Source organism: Martes martes (genome assembly GCF_963455335.1).
Source record: "Martes martes genome assembly, chromosome: 17".
In the NCBI taxonomy this organism is placed as follows: domain Eukaryota; kingdom Metazoa; phylum Chordata; class Mammalia; order Carnivora; family Mustelidae; genus Martes; species Martes martes.
The window spans coordinates 754,679-776,558 of record NC_137905.1 but is presented as its reverse complement, the minus strand read 5'-3'; the positions used below and the strand labels follow the sequence as shown (position 1 = coordinate 776,558).

Here is a 21,880-nt window from a genome sequence, read left to right as displayed (position 1 = left end):
CGGAGAGGCCACAGCTGCAGGTACCACCCAGAGCCTGACCTGGTCCCAGGGAGCTCACTGCTGTCCGCTATCAATGTGTCCCGCCACAGCTTATTCCCATGTTCACTCAAGCTTGTTCCGACCTCGAGAGACGTCTCCTGAGGCTGCGCAAAACCCCTCCCCAGGCTGCGGGGAGCTTCCTCCAGGGCCCACCTCTCCCCTGATGAGGCCCACACGGGGTGCACAACCAGGGGTCCCGTGCATAGGCACATGTGCGTGGTGTGAGGGACCTGGGAGCTGGAGGCCGTCCCCCAGCCAAGGACAAGCCAGGATTCGGTCCCAACTCTTAAGTCCTGGCACATTTCACATGTCTGAAAACCAATTCAAGACCAGGCCAGATGGGGGCACCCACGGGGAACACAAATGACCCAAGAGCACCATGGGGGCCGGCGTGCGCGAGAAGGGCAGGAACATTACAGGGAAGCGCCGGGAGGCCGAGGGAAGGACCGTGCATGCCGTCCCCGGCTCAGCAAGCAGTCCCACAGAGGGGCAGTTCACAGTCCTCAGTGGTTTGTGAAAAGACAAACGAGCGAAGCCAGGAGAACACGGAGGCTGATTTCTGCTGTCAGGTAAGTTACACGTGAGGAGGGGATGGCCAGACTGAGCCTGAGCAGGGCTAATGTGTGGTTTCTGGGGCCCAGTGGGGTGTCTGTGTGTGGTTTCTGGTGCCCACAGCGGGAAACACCCACAGGCCCACGCGGATGGAAATAACACAGTAAGGAAACAGAGAGGAGAGCTCTTTTTTAAAACAGAACTGCAAATAGGAAATCACCACGAACGTTGTTACCAGGAAGATTCATCAAGGGAAAGGAGTATCTGGGGCAAAGTATGACAATGTTTCCAGGTGATGCTGCAGTCCTGAAATTTCTCCCCACAAGATGCTCAATAGAGAGGAAAACAGAACGTCATGGGGGAGATGCCCGGCCACACCCCGTCCCAGGTGAACAACAACACGGAGCGCCGGGTGTGAAGCGCGGAAGAGACGATGCCGCTTCTGTGGGACTCTTGCCAACAGCTGTGACCTCAATGTCATCATGTGAAAAAGTCCCATCAGCCCGAGTGGAAAGGCGGTCTATAAGAGAACTGGCCAGTGAGCGTCCAGGCCCTCTAGGTCAGGGTGCCTCCCGCTCAGGGCATCTCGGGGGCTCAGCAGGAGAAGTGTCCGATGCTTGATTTCAGCTCAGGTCACTATCTCGGGGTCATGAGACTGAGCCCCTTGCCAGGCTCTGTGCTGGATGTGGAGCCTGACTGGGATTCTCTGTCTTCCTCTCCTTCTGCCCAAGCACCACCCTCGCTCTCATGCACTCACTCTACCTCTTAAAAAAAAAAAAAAACAAAAAACGGACCTTCTAGGTCGCAAAGACAAATGGGACTGTCCCAGCTTGGAAGAATGGAGGCATTGCAAGGTGACCTAGCCGGTTACAGAGGTGAACTAGAAAGTGGGGGGTGCTGACAGACAGAAGTATACAGAAACCACACAATTTGCAATTTTATGTACGTCTAAAATTATTTCAAGGTAAAAAGTTAAGAAAATTTGTAAGTTCAGACTCTTAACTCCATCTGTAGGAGTGGAGCCCAGAGCATGCATACCTTCGCCCGCCCGCCCCACCCGCCCTCCTCCAGGTACCCTCCTCAGCCTCCTGCTTGGGGGCTGGAGAGCCCTACTGGGGGCCCACCTACGGCTCCCCACCCTACCCAAGGCCACTGAAGAAAGCCGGAGAAAAACTCTCAGGGATCAATCTGTTTACTCACAACAGCATTTTAGGAAACAGGCGAGCGCACCCAGTGTTCCCTGGTGAGCCACAGCCTCGGAGGTCTGCCCCCACTGGGCCCAGGGACAGCGAGGATCTTCTCTGAGCCTCCAGCACATGGGGGCCCTGAGAGACCACGGCCAGGGAGTAAGGCGAGGCTGGCATTGCAGAAGAAAAATCAGACAGCACGCCGACCTGGCCTCTGGGGTCTCACACCACCGTCTCGAGCATCAAGGCTGCTCCAACATAACAGACCACACAGAACACCCAGGGACAAGCAGGTCCAGGAGAATCACACGCAGTGAGTCACGGTAAAGGTCTCCAAAGTTTCTGTTTACGAGAACCACTGGTGTGAGGACAGCTGGGACAGCTGGAGACCTCTGGGAAGGGCTGGCTGGGCGGTGGCCGTGCACAGAGCTGGGCCCCGCTCAGGACCAACCACGGAGTTCTCACCAGTTCATACCAAGAACTGGGCTTGGACCCAGTGCTCCCCATCTGCTGTCTGCTCCTTCTATTTTGGCAAAACAAAAAACCCTGGAAGCTTCAAGAAAACAAAGAAAACCTCAGGAACTTAAAAACATGGAAAGTGCTGCCTGTCCCAGAGACTCTTCGGGAGGAGCTGCTGCGAGCCACTGGGCTGCTCTGCCTCGGGGCCTCCCAAAGCTGGCCCGCCGGGGCTATCTCTCCGAGTGTGCGCACTCCAGCCAGCCCCTCTGGCTTCCAGGTTGAACGGTGTGAGCCCCCAGGCAGTGGGAGAGACCAGCTGGGGGGAGGCACCCATTATTTACAGTACAGAAGAGAGCGACGCAGATGCAGCACCCCAAGTGGGAGCGGGAGACTGCCAGCTCCTTACTGGGAGGGACCTCAGTGCAGACCTGAGTTCCTACAGGACACAGAGCACACCCCTTGGGGCCCCAGGCTTTCCAGAGGCAGCAGTGGAATGAGGGTGGGGACCCCCTGGAAAGGCATGCCTGGACTTGGAGCATGGCGCCTGACGCCAGGGATCCCGAGGGGGCCCAGCCAGCTGGCCTCCAGGTGCCCGGCGACAGGAAGCAGCGCTGACCCCCGTCGGCTGACCGCGAGCAGCACGTCTGCTGTCCCAGAGTGTGAAGGCCCCCAGAGCCCCCACGGCATCCACTGGTTAGTCCCTATCACCGGGTGGGGGGATGGAGAGGAGCCAGCAGAACCCCGAGCCGGTCAGCCCAGAGTTACAGAAATAACCCACGGAAGTCAGAAGTTTGTGCAAACTCACCCACCAGGACACAGCCACCGTCTAAACTAAGAGGGACAATTCCCAGGCCGGGAGGGAAGGGCCACACTGCAGGGTGTGCAGAAAGGCAAGCGGCGTGGGGAGAGAGACGGAGCCCTCCTCCCCGGCCCTTCCTGCACGTCAAGGCCAGGGACGCAGGGCCCTGCAGGAGGACTCAGCTAGTTTCTCAAGGCGGCCAACCTGCAAATGAACAACACAACTGCTGAGGGAGGGGGAGGGGCAGAGGCGCCCCTAAGCCACCATGCACCTGATCCAAGACACCAGCCCTGGGGGCCAAGGGCCCCTCACCCCTCCACCAGGCCACAACCCTCCCCTCTAAAGCTCAGCCTCGCAAGGCCATCAGATTAGTGTAGGAAGAGCCGGGGGAGCGGCCATGCACTGTCAAACCTGTCATTTGAGTTCCTAAAGTGAACCATGGACAAGCGTGAGAGCACATGGTGACACAACACGGACTGAATAAGGGGCAGGGGACAGAGGCAGCCAGACAGAATCTGGGCCGGGCCTCAGCTGCAGGCCTCCTCGGAAGCAGCAGCAGCCCTGGGCAAAAGGCCTGCCGCACGAGCTCTCCTCCCGAGGCCTCGGCCGCCCCTTCTGCCATCTCCCACACCCCCAGCGTCAGAGCACGGGGTGAACAGCCCAGCATCGGGGACACTGAGCCCACCTCCGAGACAGCTGGTCCTCCTGGCTGCGCACGGAGCTCTCGCCCACGGCAGATGCGCCCTCAGGCAGCTGGCTGAGCTGGTCCAAGACCTCCAGGCCGTTCTCCTCGGCAATCTGCATGATGAGGCTGTCCACCTGCTCCTGCGGCGTGGTCAGCGTGGTGGCCGAGCTCATGGAGTCCTCCATCACCTGGGGATCATGGTCTGGGCAGGTGGGTGCGGGCCTGGGACCTCCGGCCTCCCTCTCAACTTGGTTCCTGCTCACTCCCTCCACCCGCACTAGACCACCCCCCACTCTCTAGGGCACTGTCTCCAGCACTCTCAGACCCCTGGGCGCTGAGCCGACCATCACCCTGGAAGAGGCGCTCACACCCCAGCGCCGAGCCTCCCTCCTATCTGCCAGGCCTCCACATACTGGTCCAGACCCCGCAGGAGTCAGGAGCTCTGTAGGCAACTCCCACAGAGGGGGCCAGCCACATAAGCCCCTCCCGGGCGCACCCCTGCCTGCCCTGAGCACCGGCGACATACCGAGGTGTGCACGTCGAGGTTCTGCACCTGCTGCTCAAACCTGTCCATCACCGCAGAGACCTTCTGCAGATCCATGGTACTCAGCGCCCTGTCCAGGGCTTTCGTCACCTGTACCATGTTCTTGGTCACCTGGCACGGGAGGAAGTGAGGACGCGACAGAACTGAAGGAAGGAGAAGTCACCCACAGGGGACAGGCCCCCGGCACTCTCCCCTCGCCCATGCCCCGCCCAGGGCCAACAGGACTCCAGCCCTGGCCAAGCCAAGCCGTGTTCGGGACAGGCTGGGCCTCTCAGGAGTGCAAGGCTCTTTCTTGGCGGGTCTCCAGAAAATGCCATCAACTGAACCACAGACATGAGACTCAAGCCATGGCTCCTTAAGACAAACCCGAAGACACCTTGTCTCCTCCTTTGGTGCCGCCCTCACGGTGTGGACGGAATCCCTTCGACACCACCCACAGGGACCGGCATGGCTCCTCCCGCCCAGCCAGGCTCCTCGTCTCTGCTGGCAGAAGCCAGCCCGCATGGCACAGGGCCCCAGACACGAGCACTCACCCCCTTCATGGTCACGGCCGTCTGCACCTTGGAAGCCACTGCGTCCACGCGGGACGCCATGCGGAGCCAGTTCACGCCCTCATTCTTCTTCCGGATGGCGTTCTCGGCGTACACACGGGCACACTCCATGTTCTTCTGCTGAAGGGCCTGAAATTGGGGGGGAAGCGCCAGCCGGGAGAACGTGCAGGAACTGTGACCGACCATCGGGGACCTGCTCCTGGCTTTTCCCACGGCAAGATCCGCTAGCATGGGGCAGCCTCCTTGGCCTGTGAGCTCCATGAGAATGCAGAGACGACAGGCCCCCAGCCTGTTCAGGGCTGCGGCGTCCAGGCCGCGTGCCAGACTAGCCCGCGCTGGGGGCCTCAAAGCAGACCTGGCCGTAGGGACACAGCTGCTGTCCCCACCTTCCAGCCCGTCTCCTCTTGCCGCACGCCCTCTGGTCTCTCCAGCCACCCACACCACAGGCGCTCCCCAAAACCACCGTGCCGAAGGCTGACGCCAGGCAAGTAAGACCGTGGAGGAAACCGAAGGAACAGACTGGGCCAGTCCTCCGGTTTCCCTTCTGCCCTGGGAGTGCCAGTTGGGGGGGGGGGTGTCACCAAACCCTAACACCCCCCGGGAGCTACGCAACAGCCGTCAGAGCCCCCGCGGAGAGCAGCCAGAAGTCCCCACCACCTCCCCTCTGCCCCGGGTCTGATGCCTGAGGCACGGGCTACGCAAGGAAGGGGGCAGGGAGGGGCTGGGGCGTGGTAGGGATGGCTGGAAGCCCACATCCCACAATTTGTGCAAAATGCGTGTTCAGAACTTTGGAAGCAAATAAAAGGCATGGACGTCCCAGGAAAAAAGCAACACACGGTCCTTTTGCTCTGGACGCCCTCAGGGGGCCGGAGGCAGAGAGGGGTCACTGGAGGCCCCAAGCAGGCCCGAGAGAGCACCCATGGCCAGAGTCATGGGGTGCACCTCCCACAAGAAGAAGACACCAGAACAAAGCAGCCAAAGCAGCCAGGGGCGCGGCCGGGGCGGCCTCACCTTCTTCACCTTGGCCTGCTCCGCCCTGGAGTCCTTCTCTGCCTTCCTGGCCAGCTTCTCCAGCTGCTTGGCTGTGAACTGAGCAGAAACAGGACACTCAGGTCAGACACGCACGGCGGTCCCTGGGCACCCTCCCCGCCCTCCTCAGCATCCCCTGCCCCTACTGCACAGAGAGGGGGCCCGGCCTGCCAATGTCCTCACGGCCTGGGACTGCATGGAGGGAGTTCGCTGGGTCTCTGAGGGGACAGGGAGGGCCGTGAGCGTTTCCTAAAATGTCCTAACCCAGAACACCGAGCCCAAATGCTCCCCCAGCGTGGGAAGTTAAAAAGCCAGCTCACACAGGGGTGCTCGGGCGGCTCAGTCGGTTAAGCATCAGCCTTCAGCTCGGGTTGTGATCCCAGGGTCCCGTAATTAAGCTCCATGTCGGCTCCCTGCTCAGCAGGAAGCCTGTTTCTACCCCCCACCCCGCCCGCTCATGATCTCTCTCTCTCGCTCAAGTGAATAAAATCTTTAAAAAAAAAAAAAGGCCAACTCACACACTCAGTACTTACTTACGGATTTTCTTTCTTTCCTTTTTTTTTTTTTAAGGTTTTATTTATTTATTTGACAGAAAGTGTGGTAAACCCTTTCAGACATCGTTCTCTGCATTTAAAAATGGAAGAAATTGGGGCACTTGGGTGGCTCAGTGGGTTAAAGCCTCTGCCTTCAGCTCGGGTCGTGGTCCCAGGGTCCTGGGATGGAGCCCCGCATCGGGCTCTCTGCTCAGCGGGGAGCCTGCTTCCCCCTCTCTCTCTGCCTGCCTCTCTGCCTACTTGTGACCTCTCTCTTTCTCTGTCAAATAAATAAATCTTTAAACAACAATAACAACAACAAAAAAGGAAGAAATTGAGGTAGTTTAAATGTGACTCCGTATCTACCTGACTCTTGAGCTTTGGTGGGTGAGAGCAGAGGGAGAGGGAGAAGGTGGTTTCCCGCCGAGCAGGAGCCCGATTCGGACTTGATCCCGGGACCCTGGGATCATGACCTGAGCCCAGGAAGACGCTTAACGACTGAGCCCCCCAGGTGCCCCTCTTTCTTTCCCTTTTTAAAAGATCTATTTATTCACGACAGAGAGAGAGAGAGAGCACGCGCACCAGGGGGCAGGGCAGAGAGACTTTTTTTTTTTTTAATTCATTTGACACATAGAGAGAGAGATCACAAGTCGGCAGAGAGGCAGGCAGAGAGAGGGGGGGAAGCAGGCTCCCTGCCGAGCAGAGAGCCGGATGCGGGGCTCGATCCCAGGACTCTGGGATCATGACCTGAGCTGAAGGCAGAGGCTTAACCCACTGAGCCACCCAGGCACCCGGGGCAGAGAGAGACTCTTAACAGACTCCCCCGCCCGGCGCGGAGCACGACATAGGGCTCCAACTCAGGACCCTGAGATCATGACCGGAGCCAAAACGAAGAGATGGACACTTAACCCACTGAGCCACCCGGACCCCTACCATGGACTGTCAACTTTCTGAAAAAACTCGACAGAATCTGCTTCAGGTGACCCCAAACGGTAACAGAGTTCCCGACGAACATACACCTCGAAGTGTTCCCTTCACAGAACATCGTGTTGGCAAGGGGCTGCTGGGCAGTGCACGCCCCCAGGCCTGGTCGGAGTGGTCCCCACAGCTCCCCCTAAAACGCCTCATCCGGCCAGGAAGCCGGCAGGCAATGCTAAGATAAGCCAAGTGCAAGAGTGACCTTCCAGAGGCCCACACAGCTGCCCGGCTTGTGGCGTTCCCTCACCCTGAGACACCTGCCTGCCTGGGACGACCACCCAACACCGGCCCTCAGTGCCCCCCACTTGGGACTTTCTGTCACACAGGAAAGATTTCTTGTCTACCTACCTCACATTCCTATGTTCCTTTTTAAAAAAAAATTTTTTTTTACATTTGTCAGAGAGAGAGCACGAGCGACATGAAGGGGTAGAAGGAGGAACGCGTTGCCCGCTGAGCAGGACCGATGCAGGACTTGGTCCCAGGACCCTGAGATCATGATCTGAGCCAAAGGCAGATGCTTAACCAACTGAGCCCCCCAGGTGCCCCCTCCTACATTCTTTCAGGGAAAAATCCAGATTTTCCTGAACCGGGAATCTGGCCTTGAGCACTTTCCACAAGCTGGAAGCTTGCCAAACAAAGCACCCGGGCCTTCGGGTGCTCCCGGCCCTTCCTCTCCACTGCAAAAACCAGCGTGATGAGCTACAGTCAGCAGTGTGGGCACCTCACCCCTGCGCAGCCTTTCAGAACTAAGCACGAAGGCTAACTATGGAGATATTCAACGGAAAGGTGGCAGAAGCTTGCCGTGGATTAATCCTAAGAGGCCTGCCCCGCTGCTCAGAGCGCTCTCCTTCCACGTGGCGGTAAGGAATGTGAAACCACAATTTCAATGCCCAGTGGAACACCAAGGGACGCACCTAATCCCCAAGTTTCTTAAAGATGACAGGCTCCCTCCCTCATGGACAAGCCCACATGACCTGCTTCTGTTCAGCCCAAGACAAGGCATGGCTTAATATGCCATCAAGCCAACTCAATAACCTCTCCTTTGTCATCAGTCCAGAAGGGCACTGTTCAGAAATCACGCACTTTGTAATCTGTCCTTCTGAGTGTGACTAACACCATTTGTCCTCATTTGCTAATCACTAAGACAAGGTTGGCGTGAGAGGTCATTCAGTACATACCTTCAACTGGAACAGGGTATCTGCAAAGAAAGGAGACGGTTTGAGGATTTCAACTGTGACAAGCGGCACGTCCAACAAGCAGACGGGGCCACTAAGACCCTCCTCGACACAGAGAGCTGGAACAGGATGCAGGCACGGATGGCGCCTTCAGGGAGGCCCACTGCACACTGGAGGCAGAAGATGGTCTCGTGCACCAGCTCTGCTCCCTCATCAGCCACAGGGCAAATGTAGAGGCTCTCTCGCCTCTGACTCCTTACAGGTAATACCAGGGTGGCAGGGGTTGTCCTCAAGGATTAGTGTGCAGACAAAACTGGTCACGGATGCAGCATGTGCCTCAGAGTGAAAACCCGAGTGGGGGTTTGTAATTAAGGCACCCTGACAAAGGCCCTTGGGATTCTTTCCCAGTTTAGTAAAGCTTAGTATTGGGCGATCTGTATTTTATGTACTTTTTGTCCCCAAGAGTAAATGGATAAAAGTAGCAAGAGGGTGACTCCTGTGCTATCAAAGACCTGGCCCGCAGCCAGAGACCACCCTCCATGGCATCTGGCATGTCTGAGCCCTCAAATTGGGCTCAGGCGCCCCTCTGTCCACAGGAGGAACCAGGGAGACTAACTCTCCGGACAGCCACACCTGCTCTCACCCACCAAACTCACGAGTCAGGTAGATACAGATTCACATTTAAACTATCTCAGTTTCTTCCATTTTTAAATGCGGAGAACGATGTATGAAAGGGTCTACCACACGAGTCCAGAAAGAAGATACAAAATCTGTAACCAGAAAGAGGGTGTCCAGTGTTCACAAATGCAAATCCAGGCCTCCAGCTGAGAGCCTGGGGGGGGGGGATCTCAGGCCCTGTGCCAGCCCCCGCCAAGGCCAAGGCCGCTGTGGAATCTGCGAATGCGAGCTAACTGGACACAGGTGGCAGAGCGCCGCCCGCAGGGAAACAAGGCGAGGTGTGGCCGGCTCTCCAGCTCTCCGACTTCCGGGGCCCCTCCCTGCCTCGGCCTTTTCGGTACCCGAGCACCAGGAATGGACTCGCAAGAGCAAAGAGCTCTTAAGGCGAAACCTGACCCTGGAAGAAAGTGAACCGGCCAAAGGAAAGCCACCCTGAGAGCTGGGGAACTGCGGAGTGAAGCCCAGCCTCTGGTGGGGGCTGAGGTGCTGTCCACCCCTCTCCGGCCAACGGGTGATAACGACGTGGTCCAACGGCCCCTTACATCTCTCCGCGTGCCGCACCAGCCCGTACACACTCCGGCAAACGCAGGACCTCACCTGACCACCCATCCTTCCTGGCCCTTGGTGCCCGGAGCGCGGTCGAGGCTAGGCAGCCGGGGCTCTGCTTCCCCACCCGGAGAGGGGGCGGCAGGCTCCCGCCCCACACGCACAACCGTGCCCGGCGCGCAGTAAGTGCTCCTCGCCCGAGCGCCTCGTACTTCTGTTGGCGGTGCTCTGGGGACAGGGCCGCCGCCGTCTCCTTTTCCGGTGCCCTCTGACCGGACATCCCAGGGCCCCAAAGGCCGCTGCCGCTCGCCGGTACGGGAGCTGGAGGTCTGGGGGGCGGACGCGGAGGAGCCTGGGGGAAGGGGGTGAGGGTCCGGGGTCCCTGACCGAGGCCCGCGGGGCCCGCCCTCCCCCGGCGGCCCGGGTATCTTACCGTCCATGGCCGGTTCGGCAGCGGCAGCCCTCGCAAGAACGCGCGCACGGGATCCCCGGGCCGAGTCGATCGCCCCTACCCGCTCGGCCGCGCGGGAGCTTCCGGGGTCACCGCCCACTTCCGGCGAGCGGCAGCTCTCGCGAGAGCGCGGCGCGGATCCCGCGGGCGGGGCGTTGCCGCGGCGACGCGCCGCGCGGCCGCGGGAGGGTCTGTGAGGCACTCGGGCCGCGCGCCCGCCGAGGTGCGGAGGGCCGGGCCGGGCGGAGCCGGCGGGGGCGGTGGGCTCACCTATGGGGCTTTCCAAAAGCAAACCCAAGTCTAGGAAAGGTAAAGGGGCGCGGGCCCGCCGTCTCCTCGGCCCCGGGGCCGCGGTCGGCGCGGGGCTGGGAGGTGCGGGGCGCCCGCCCGCGCCCGAGGCCTCCCCGACGGCCGCGCCGCGGGGGTCTTCTCAGCAGGGAGCGCTCGGGGCCCCGAGAGGCGAAGTGCCGCTCCGGCCCGAGCTGGCCGCGGCGGGGCGGGCGCCCGCAGCTCGAGCTGCAGGAGGCGAACGCGGCTAACGGGTCGCGCGTGCGTTTCAGGCGAGGAGGAAAGGGCGCGCGGCTCTTCCGTCGCGAGGACGAGGGAAAGGTCGACGGACAGGCGCCCTCCGGAGGCGGAGAAGCCTCTGACCCAGCCCGCAGAGAGCCCCCCGGGGAAGAAAGGGGCAGCCAAGGGACCGCGGCCTTCTTCATCTGAAGTCGAAGGTAGGACATGCCCGGGGCCCGGAGCCCGGAGCCCGAGGCCGGGCGCGGGGGGTGGGACGCTGACGGCAGGGTTCCGGGACGCCGTGGGGAGGTACGGCCCCAGGACTGCAGGCGGGGTGTGAGCTCGGGGAAGGTCGGGGCGAGTCGCCGGGGGCTGCGGGGCGCGCCGCTGCACGGCGCACTCCCGACCCTCGGCGCTCCGCAGGCCGCCGCGGAACCCTGGAAGGCCGCTTGGGTCTGGAGGTCAGCCGTGGGCGGCTCGCGGATGCTGGGGCTGCAGTGTTGGTGGGACACAGGGGTTAGGCGGTTGGGCAAACTTACTCCCTTTATTCACTCCCTCTGTTAACAGCCCGAGGGTGCTAGACCCTTGCATGTGGGGGAGGGGAGGCCACAAGTCGCAGCCGGAATAAGAAGCCTTTCCTCTGTTTTGTCACGTGTGTTGTGGACATGGGATTGTTAAACTAGTTTAAACGAGGAGGTGTGATGGGGTTTGTCCCTTGGAAAAGCCTTCTCCAGAGTGGAGGCTGTTGGGGCAGTGGGAGGGGACCTGTCCTAGACCCAGTGCTGCAACTGAGTAGGAGCTAATGAGGCACTGGCAGTAGGAATTCCAAAAGGATCCAGGAAGTAGAACCAGCAGAGCCTGCTGTTGGATGAGATGTGGGAGGTCCAGGGCCGTGAGTTTCACTGACCATGAGAATGGACGGTCAGTTGATCGGTTGATGTTGGGCAGAAGGCTGGCCTGGCCGGGAGAGGGGAGCCGGGCATGGGCAGGCTCAGACTGAGGCACCTGTGGAGACATCAAGGGCAGGAAACCATTTGCAATGAGGGTGTTGGGCTGGGAAGCAAGGCTTGCCTTCAGAGCCTGATGCACTCACCTTTGCCTAAGAGTGGACGACTGCAGGAAGGGCCAGAGTCCTGGGGAGAAGGTTTGGAGAATGCTGCCCGTCTGTCAGGAGCCCTCTGGCCAGAAGCCACAGAACAACCAACAAGGTGCGGCTCTCCCTGGGCACTTCAGTGTCCCCCAAGGAAAGGGTCGGAGGATGGCCCACAGTGCGGCTTGCTCATCAAGGACTGTTTGAGCATACTTTTGTCACCCTCCGTACCTACGGTCCCCAGAGAGCTGGATGGCTCTAGGTGTCACATGTACACAAGACAGCTGTCCCGTCCGTGGGAGGCTATTCTTCTTGGGAGTGGAACCTTCCCCTGCTGGATGTCACCTGCCCAACATTGCTAGGGTGGGCTCCAGTGTGAAAATTCTGAGGCTGGACCTCTGTCAGCAAGGGCAGGTGTGGGCAGGGGTGGGGAGAGACGCCAACAGTGTCTGTCCTACCCTCAGTTCAGAGGGTGGAGAGAAGCTGGACATCGAGGGGAGAGGTCAGAGAGCAAGAGTGAGGATGGGCTTTCAAGAAAGAAGGTGAAGAATGGGCTTTCTCCGTGTAAGGAGACATCTCAGCAGTGACACAGAGCAAGCTTCTGACACATGCTGCACCGTGAAGAAGTTCCCACATCATAATATTCCACTGAAAGAAGCCAGATGGAAAGACCACATATATTATTGTGCCATTTACATGAGATGTCCAGAAAAGGCAGATTTATATAAGGGGAAGCCTGGACTAAGGGTGGGAACAGAGATTAGCTGCAAAAGGGCAGAAGAGGTCTTCTGAAGGTGATGGATATGTTCTTAAAACGGATCGATGGGTGTCCAACTCTGAAAGTTTGCTAAAAATCATTGAGTGGTATGCTTTAAACAGGTGGAGCATAAATTATAATGCAACAAAGCTCTTAAAAAAGAAAGAAGGTAATGAATAAAACAATCTCTCAAAAAAAAAAAAAAAGAGAAAGAAAGAAGTAAAATAGTCGACAGTATTATGTGCTGCAAAGAGACTGAGTAAACCCAGAAAAGACCCCATGAATGAGGCGAGTCGCTGGTCTTGGTGGCCTTGCAGAGAGCACAAGCCAACAGTCAGAAGGGAGAAGACATGCACGGTCTGCCAGGTAGAGCATCTAAACTAGGGCAAGAGCGTCTTCTCTCACAGTTGTGTTTTAAAGCTGAAGAATTTCCCTATTAGGTTTGGAAAAGGCAGGATTTGGGGAAGTCAGAGTTTCCTTCAATTAACCAAGTACCACAGAAGCCTTAGAGAGATGTAAAGTTGTGTCCAGTCAAATCTTCTGTGCATTACTACCTAATTGATAAGAGTAAGTCTTACTACTGCGGGACAGAAATCAGAAAGTTCTTGCTGGGGTCGGGGAGGGGGTGGCTGGCTGACAGGAGGACTCTGCAAGGTGAGAAAGTCATGCATCTTGTTTGGGTGATTACGAAGATGCCCACAATTGTGAAACTCACCCAGGTGTGTATGTTAAGAACTGTGCATTTTCTCTTGTATGAATTGTGCCTCAAAAAGCATGGAATAGGGGTGCCTGGGTGGCTCAGTGGGTTAAAGCCTCTGCCTTCGGCTCAGGTCATGATCTCAGGGTCCTGGGATCGAGCCCCGCATCGGGCTCTCTGCTCGGCCAGGAGCCTGCTTCCTCCTCTCTCCCGCTCTGCCTGCCTCTCTGCCTACTTGTGATCTCTGTCGAGTAAATAAATAAAATCTTAAAAAAAAAAAAAAAAAGCATGGAATATACCCGAGTCCTTGTCTCTTAGAGCTGCACCCCAAATACTGAACTATAAATCGATGTGACTGATGGAGATGGTATCTGAGATTTGTTGCAAAGTGAATGAGTATAGTGTGGCTAAGGATAGTTTCCAAAGGCAGCCACAACTCCTCCTCTCCCTCCTGTTCTGCTGGTGACCCTGATGCTCCTCCCTCCTGGGGGAGTCTATATTCTCTATCCTTAAAACTCTGCAAGCTTGACATTTTCTTGTAGCCAGGAGAATGTGGTAACGGTGGTCTTTGAGGCTGGGCCATGACCGGTGACGCAGTCCTGCCTTGCTCACTGGAACCCAGGCTGGTGCTTGGAGCCCCGAGTTGCCACGTCATGCTCTCAAGCAGCTCGGCCACCTGGGGAGGCCACATGGAGGTGCTGCCGTCAGCAGTCCTGGTCACGAAGTGCCCTCCAGCCCAAGTGCCAGACTTGGGAGTGAACCAACCTGTAGGTGATTCTAGCCCCTGGCCTTTGAGGCTTCCCAGCCGAGCCGCACGCCAGCACATAGCAGCACCATCAGTGACCGGCCCTCTGAGCGGCCATCCTGCACGTCCAGCCCAGTGGAGCTTCCAGAGGACTGCAGCCCTGGACAACATTCAGCCGTAGCCATCTGGGGACCACAAGTGATAGCTGCCTAGTCAAACCTGTTCTGAATCCCTGACCCTTAAAATTGTGAGAAAATAAAACCATGGTTTTAAGCTAAGAAAGTTTGGGGTAAGTTGTTATACAGCAGTAGTAACCAGCAGAGGGTAAGTGCTGGGGCAGAGATGAGGTTCGATTGTGGGTTTTAACTGTGGGAGCCGTGTGATGGGGGTATAGCATCTTGTCTTGCTACTTATCTATATACTGCGTTATGAAGTCCGTGTACAGACATTATAGAGATTAATACACCACAAACCTGTAATCAGCCAGTTCCAAAATACTAGAAATCGTATTAAAAAAAAAAAAAAAGAGGGGCGCCTGGGTGGCTCAAGTCATTAAACATCTGCCTTTGGCTCAGGTTATGATCCCAGGGTCCTGGGATCAAGCCCTGCATCAGGCTCCCTGCTCAGCAGGAAGCCTGCTTCTCCCTCTCCCACTCCCCCTGCTTGTTGTTGTCTCTCTCGCTGTGTCTCTCCCTCTCTCTGTGTCAAATGAATAAATAAAATCTTAAAAAAAAAAGACCCTAATTTTTCTACAAATAAATGACATTATGGTGCATGGGTGGCTCAGTCGGTTGAGCGTCTGACTCTTGATTTCAGTTCAGGTCATGATCTCAGGGTTCTGAGATCTAGCCCTGTGTTGGGCTCAGTGTTGGGTGTGGAGTCTGCTTAAGATTCTCTCTCTCCCGGGGCACCTGGGTGGCTCAGTGGGTTAAGCCCCTGCCTTCGGCTCAGGTCATGATCTCAGGGTCCTGGGATCAAGCCCCGCATCAGGCTCTCTGCTCAGCAGGGAGTCTGCTTCCCCTTCTCTCTGCCTGCCTCTCTGCCTGCTTGTGATCTCTGTCAAATAAATAAATAAAATCTTAAAAAAAAAAAAAGATTCTCTCTCTCCCTCTGCCCCTTCCCATCCTCTAAAAAATTAAAAAAGAAAAAATGGCATAAAAAAAGGAGGCTGTCCTCCTCAGCTTGGGCTGCTATAACAAAATAGGGGTAGCTTCAAAATGGGGAGCTTCAACAGACATTTATGTTACAGCCCTAGGGGCTGAGGAGCCCCATAACCTGGGTACCATGATTTGGTTTTCTGAGATGATCCCTTCTTGCCCTGCAAACAACCATCTAATTGTGTCTTCACATGGCTGAAGAGAGGAGATTACCGGTCTCTTCCTCCTACTGTAAGGGCACTGATCCCATCACGGGGGCTCTACCCTCATGAACTCAACTCAGCCTGATCACCTCTCAAAGGCCCCACCTCCAGATACCATCCCACTGGGGACGAGGCCTTCAACACATGACTTTTGGGGGCGTACATTCACTTCAACACGTGACTTTTGGGGGCGTACAAACATTCAGTCCATAGCAGAGAGAGCTGTACAAGGAGATTTGAGTGACCTACGTACCAAATACAGTGTGGGCCTGGGCGAAGTCATTCTTGAGATAACCAAATTGGGTATTAGATAATAATAAGGAATCAACAGTAGTTTTCTTAGATGTAACAAGGGTATTGTGGTGATGCTAAAACAAGCCTTATTTGATAGAGAGCGATATGGCATTATTTATGGATAAAATTATGTCTGAGATTTGCTTGCAAATACACAGGAAAAAACTGAGGTAGACAAAACAAGGTGACAAAATGTAAGTCGAAGCCGAGTGATGCATGTACGCGTACTCACACTCGTCTATTTTCACGTTGTCTGAGTATTTCCATGCTTTTTTTTAAGAGTAGAGTGTGCTTATTTGCAATAATTTTTTGAAAAAGAAGAGAAACTTAAGGGACATTTATCAGCTACTAAAAACATACTGAGTGAAAAAAGCCAAGTTCAAAAGGTCTCATGCTTGGGGTTAGTGAAGGCAGGGAGTGGGGAGGCTGCAGGGGGAGAAGGGTGTTGCTATCAAGGTATAGGGAGAGGGGGTCTTTGTGGTGATGAAACAGTTCTGTATCTTGATCTTAGTGAGGTTTACATGGAATAAAACGGCACAGAACACGCACTGCACCATAATCAGTGTCCTGTTTCATTGTCCTGTAGTTACTGGCCAAACTGGGTGAGGGTATATGGGGACTTCTCTGTACTTTTGCAACTTCCTGTGAATTTACAGCTTCAAAATTTAAAGTTTAAAAATGTATCAAAATTGGGGCACCTGGCTGCTTCAGTTCGTAGAGTATGACTCTTGGTCTCAGGGTTGTGAGTTTCAGCCCCACGTTGAAGGTAGAGGTTACTTAAAAATAAAATCTTTTAAAAAATATTTTAAAAATATATTTTTTAAAAATTTATAATAATTAAAGTAATGTAGTTCCAGTATAATCTTAGATCATTGAGGGGTGCGTGGGTGGCTCAGTCGGTTAAGCATCTGACTTCAGCTCAGGTCATGATCCCAGGGTCCTGGGACTGAGCCCCATTTTGGGCTTCCTGCTCAGCAGGGAGTCTGCTTTTCCCTCTGCTCCTCCCGCCCCCCCCCCACCATGGTTTTTTTGTCACTCTCAAATACATACATAAAATGTTTTTTAGAAAGTGACTGCAAGGGGCACCTGGGTGGCTCAGTGGGTTAAAGCCTCTGCCTTCCGCTCAGGTCATGATCCCAGGGAGCCCCGCATCGGGCTCTCTGCTCGGCAGGGAGCCTGCTTCCCGCCCCCACCCCGCCTGCTTCTCTGCCTACTTGTGATCTCTGTCAAATAAATAAATAAAATCTTAAAAAAAAAAGTGACTGCAAAAGGATATATTTTCATATGTGTCCTCAGTAGGGACCATCCTTCTAAGCTTCAAATAAAGATATTGCAAAGATATGTTTGAAGGATTTGACTACCTTAAGAAGTAAAACGTCTCTCCAAACCCTCTGTAAACAAATGTAAAACAAATGGTAAGGTCAAAAAGTATTTGCAAACAGGAGTCAAAGTATATCACACAACAGATCAAGTGCCCTGACATACTGTTGGTGGAAATACCAATTTCCTTGAAGACGTCTGGTGATATGGGAGGCAAGTTTCTAAGAGGGCCCCAAGATCCCCACCCCCAGTGAACAAGCCCTGTATGATCCCCTCCTACTTGAATGCAGGCAGAGCCTGTGAATAAGATAGGATGTCACTCCTGTGATGTGGTTAGTAATCCGTGGGTTTTGACTTAATCAAAATGAAGTTTATCCGGGGAGAGCTGGACCTAATTGGAGAAGCCTTTTACTTTTTCTTATTTATTTTTAAGATTTTTATTTATTTGACAGACACAGCAAAAGAGGGAACACAAGCAGAGGGAGAGGGAGAAGCAGACTCCCCGCTGAGCAGGGAGCCTGATGTGGGGCTTAATGAGTGAGCCACCCAGGCACCCCTGGAGAAACCTTCTAAAAAAAAGGTAAAAGTGCAGTGGTACCTGGGTGGCTCAGTTAAGCATCTGACACTTGATATCAGCTCGGGTAGTGATCTCAGGGTCCTGGGATGGAGCCTCAAGTAGGGCTCCGTGCTCAACAGGGTATCTGCCTGAGGACTCTCTCCCTTTCCCTCTGCCCCTGTCCCCACTGGTGCGCCCTTGCTCCCTCCCTCTCAAATAAATCTTTTTTTTTTTTTAAAGGTAAAAGTGGGGTGTGTCTGAGTGGCTGAGCCAGTTAAGTGTCTGCCTTCGGCTCAGGTCATGATCCTGGGGTTCTGGGATTGAGCGCCATGTCAGGCTCCCTGCTTAGGTATTATTTCAATTTAAAAACAACTTTTTAAGTTGTCTTCTTGTGAAAAGAGCTGTGAGCAACCCCCTGCCAACAGCCAGCAACAAAGTAGGGACTTTAGTCCTTCACTCATAAAGAAATGACTTCTACCTAGCAACCTGAATGAGCTGGTAAGGCCCCAGGTCCAGACAAGGGTGCTGCCTGGCTGACGGCAGGATTGTAGCTGGACTCGACCAACAGAAACTGGAATGATAAATGGATGTGCTGTTCTAAGGCAGACACTAAGTTTGTGGTGATTTGTTAAGCAGTAACTGAAAATTAGTACAGGTAATACATCTCAAGAACCCTAAAAAAAATAGTTGTTCCCAAATGAAGTCTCAAAACTCTAAGATTAAAGAAGTCTTGTCTTGAACTAGAGAACCTCAAAAATGTAAAGATGTTAGTTCCTAATCTATGGAATCAGTGACCACACTCAGACGCCACAGGTCTTTTTGGGAACTGGAGGAAATTATTCTAAAGTTTACCCAGGAGAATAAAAATGTCGAAACATCAGGAAACCAGGAAATGGAGGTATGAGGACTGACGTGAAAACATCACAACAGCGAGAGAGCAGAGGTGGACATGCTGTGTCTCACGTTCACGTGTGGGTGTGTGTGTGATGAAGGCACCGCGTGAAAGACCTGGCAGACAGACAGAACCTTCGTTCACTCTGTGATGCTGGGACAACGGACTCGACAACCAAGAAAACAACTTAGTATTTTTGCCTCAGTCTTTACTTGAATTCTACATGAATCCAAAAAGTAAACAGAGAGAGTAAAACTGTTAACAGTTTTTATAGGTTTGGTGCAGGGAACACCATTTTTCACTGGAAAGGAAAGAAGGAAGGAAAAGCCTTCCATATGCAATTTTTGCTTGTGTGTTATTTTTTAAATATTTGTTGCTTTTTAGTCTTAATATATAAAAGCATGTGTAAATTAATGTAAAAAATGAAACCCCCAATTTAAATGCAAAGTATGAAATGCAGGTTTTGACTTACTGATAAAAATAAAAAGGACACTCTCAGTGCCTTACATGCCATGGGTCATTCACTGGGAGTAAAACAATCAAAGCTGGGGGTGCGGCCATGAAGACGGACAGAGCTCCCGCCCCGGCATCTCCCTCTACCAGCTACCTTGAGCACATGACCTCTCTGCGCTCAGTTCCTTCATCTGTAGAACAGAGCTCATAAGAGGCCCTACTACAGGAAGCGTTGTGGCTTGGTATTCACAGTCCTTATTCTAGGCTCAATGACGTCTGACCGAGAACTGGACCCCAGGCAGCTGAGTTCACGAGGCATTTTAAGTGGGGCACTAAGCACAATGAAAAGCAGATCAGCGTGGTAGCATTTCTGGAACAGTTGTGTGACAGTGTGATTACTCGAACTCCACCTGCACACACCTGTGCACAGAGAGAGCACTCTCTGTCGGGCTTTAACAGAGGCCTGAGGCTCCAACCTGGAGCCCAGTCCAGGGGTGGCTGGGAGATGCGGCAGGGAAGGCATGAAAGCACTTCTGATTAGGTATTTTGTAACTTTTGACAAACTTGGCATTTCACAAGTCCTATGCAATCCTTGTAGGCTTAAGTTTAAGAAAATGTTGTGACTGATTCCAGAAATGTTAATTCTTGGGGCACCTGGGTGGCTAAGTCAGCTGAGCGTCTGACTCTTGGTTTCAGCTCAGGTTGTGATCTTAGGGTCATGGGATTGACCCCATGCTGGGCTCTGTGCTCTGCAGGGAGTCTGCTTGAGAATTCCCTCCCTCTCCCTCTGTGCACACTTGCTCTCTAAAATAAATTTTTTTAAAAAAAAAGAAACGTTAATTCTTCCACATTCATTGATAAGGTTCTGTACAGAGAGGTGGTTTTTTGGTTTTGTTTTGTTTTGAACCAGATTTAGAATCCTTTGGAAACTGTATCTGAACCTTCACCTCTGGGGCAAACCCTGCTTCTTCTTTTCTCTCTCTGTCCCCTTCCTTCTTTGTCCCAGAAGCTGGCTGGCAGCTCGGTGTCTCCACAGTGGATGGTGGAAGTGTGTCTCCCTTTTATTCCCTGAAAGAGAGTGTCTAGTATTCACTACCCTCGTGCCTGAGGTGTCAGCTGGTTAGAGCTCTGGAACACTCATTCACTGTTTGGGCTGCTTTCGACCTTGCCCTCCTTTTCCTGGACCACACATCGAACTCTCTTGCTTTGGCCCTAACATAGGCATTGTCCGCCTTGTAGAAGAGCTTTTCCACAGACAAATTAAATACCTGGATGTTTTCTTCCTTCTAGAGAACCCTGATGGAAAGGTAAAGACGAGCAAGAAGAAAGTTGTCATTCCACAGATCATCATCACTAGAGCCTCAAAAGAGACTCTGACCAGCTACAGCTCCATCGGAAGCGATGAGCAGAGAACCATTAAGGAGCAGGTTGAATGGACCCCCTACTACCGACACAGAAACCCCAGTACAGTAGATGCCTATCATTTCCAAGAATAAACAAGCAGTCTGAGTAGCCGGCATTGCCCACTGTGCTCTGAGTCTCAGCCATGATGGCAGAAGGGCCATCCTGCCCTGTGGGAAGCTGCCGTTGCCCCTTCCGTGAATGAGCTTCCTCTCCGTGACTACCTTGGTCTTACGTTTCCCAGAGCTGCTGGCAGCCTGGCAGAGGGCAAGAGGGACTCTGGCTCAGAGACTGAACTTTGTGGTGATAAGTGAATGAGTAGACCTCTGTTGTCACTGGCTATGCAGGGCGACGAACCAGTGGCAGGCAGCATCTCTCTCTCGGTGGGCAATTAAAATCCTTCCTGTCCACTTCTGAAGGGCCTGGTGCAAGGACTCAGCAGTCACTGCGAATGAAATGTCCCCTGTACTTGGAAAAAAGGCTGGACTCTGAGGACTCACTTTCAAGGCATCAAGTCGCAGAACAGGAAAGTGCAGTCACCAGGAGAGGCCCAAGGGCTCCTACCCTGACTGTAACGTGACCGAGAGTATTAAACGATCCAGACGAAGAATGTGGAATTGGGGCAGGGGTCGGACATGGCACTTAGAGCTTCCGCGGTGGCCTTGTGAGAGCCGCTGTGGGAGGAGGGGAGTTGAGCTGACAACTTCCTGTGGTCGTGGCTACCACCCGCCAGTGAGGGGCCTTTCAGGGACCCCTGCTGGCCTTCCACCCTCACCAGCGGCTCATGGCCGAGGCTGCACTCTCCCCCGGAGTGGCTGGAGGGAATCCGGTCTGAGGCCTCCAGTCTGGTAACAGTAGGTGTGTCTTCCCGTCGTTCCTAGGACGGTCAGCAGGCTGCACACTCGGTCTTTCTGTCTCCATTCGTGAGAGCCGACTTCCAGTCGGAATAACGAATTCCATTTGGGCATTGCTCAGTGGCCCATTCCTAGCGCCACTGTTTGTACTTCGCAACACGCCTCCCCGTCCTGACTCGCACCCGAAGACTGTGCGGGAAGACTCCGCCGGGTCCGCGCGGCCGCCAGCGCGCCGCCCCCGTCCGCCCTAGGAGGTGCCCTCCTCCCGCCGCCCCGAGCGTCCCGAGCGGACAACGTGCCAACTACACGACTCTGCTCTCGTCGTTAGCTAGAAGCTGTGCTAGTGAACGAATCTGAAAAGGGCTGGGATGAAGTGACTGCGACAGTTTAAGTTAAAGCCAGTGGTTCTAAGGGTTAATTTCTCAGTTACCGCGTACGCCCAGCTGCTCTCCCAGCTCCTTCCCCCGGTTAGCGCTGCGCCCCGGCTCGCCCGCCCCCTCCCCGCGCCCGGCCTCCAGCATCGCTCACCTCGTCCGCCAGCCTGCGGGGGGGACGCGAGGCCCGCGCCCGACTGCGCCCCGCAGGCGGCGGCCGCTCCACGCGCACCAGCCGGGAGCGCGGAGTCCGGCCGCCCCTCCCGCCGCTTTCGGACGCGCTCGGCTCCCCGACCCTGCGTGGCTCCAGAGCCGCCCGCCCCTCGTCCACCGGCCTCCTCCCCCGGCGCCCGTTCCTCAGCACCCCAGCCGCC

General features: G+C 54.9%; 2 protein-coding genes across 3 annotated transcripts; one reads left to right on the top strand and one right to left on the bottom strand.

The window, feature by feature from the left end:
* Positions 1–756: 756 nt before the first annotated feature.
* Positions 757–10,287, bottom strand: CHMP1A (charged multivesicular body protein 1A). 2 transcript variants are annotated; one of them, XM_080829267.1, is made up of 7 exons: positions 10,189–10,287; positions 8,535–8,554; positions 5,828–5,905; positions 4,799–4,945; positions 4,248–4,376; positions 3,722–3,909; positions 757–3,240 (listed from the first exon to the last, which is right to left on the bottom strand). In XM_080829267.1, exons 1-7 carry the CDS (start codon positions 10,193–10,195, stop codon positions 3,219–3,221), a joined length of 591 nt encoding a protein of 196 aa, XP_080685393.1. In that variant the 5' UTR covers positions 10,196–10,287; the 3' UTR covers positions 757–3,218. The 2 variants fall into 2 exon arrangements, with proteins under 2 accessions (XP_080685393.1, XP_080685392.1); XM_080829266.1 differs by having other exon boundaries at positions 8,535–8,650; positions 10,189–10,275.
* SPATA33 (spermatogenesis associated 33) lies at positions 10,194–21,541 on the top strand (the record flags this gene model as incomplete). The annotated part of the gene is made up of 4 exons (XM_080827777.1): positions 10,194–10,228; positions 10,323–10,429; positions 10,767–10,931; positions 20,168–21,541. The coding sequence occupies 4 exons, from the start codon at positions 10,194–10,196 to the stop codon at positions 20,371–20,373; spliced, it is 513 nt and encodes a 170-aa protein (XP_080683903.1). The 3' UTR covers positions 20,374–21,541.
* Between the last annotated feature and the right edge of the window lie 339 nt (positions 21,542–21,880).

Excerpts from the sequence above, each read along its gene's own strand:
- CHMP1A (XM_080829266.1), bottom strand. Across the intron at positions 3,910-4,247 it reads ACCTCGACGTGCACACCTCG|GTGATGGAGGACTCCATGAG; the intron begins GTATGTCGCCGG and ends CATGATCCCCAG. Across the intron at positions 3,241-3,721 it reads GAGGACCAGCTGTCTCGGAG|GTTGGCCGCCTTGAGAAACT; the intron begins GTGGGCTCAGTG and ends GTTCATTTGCAG.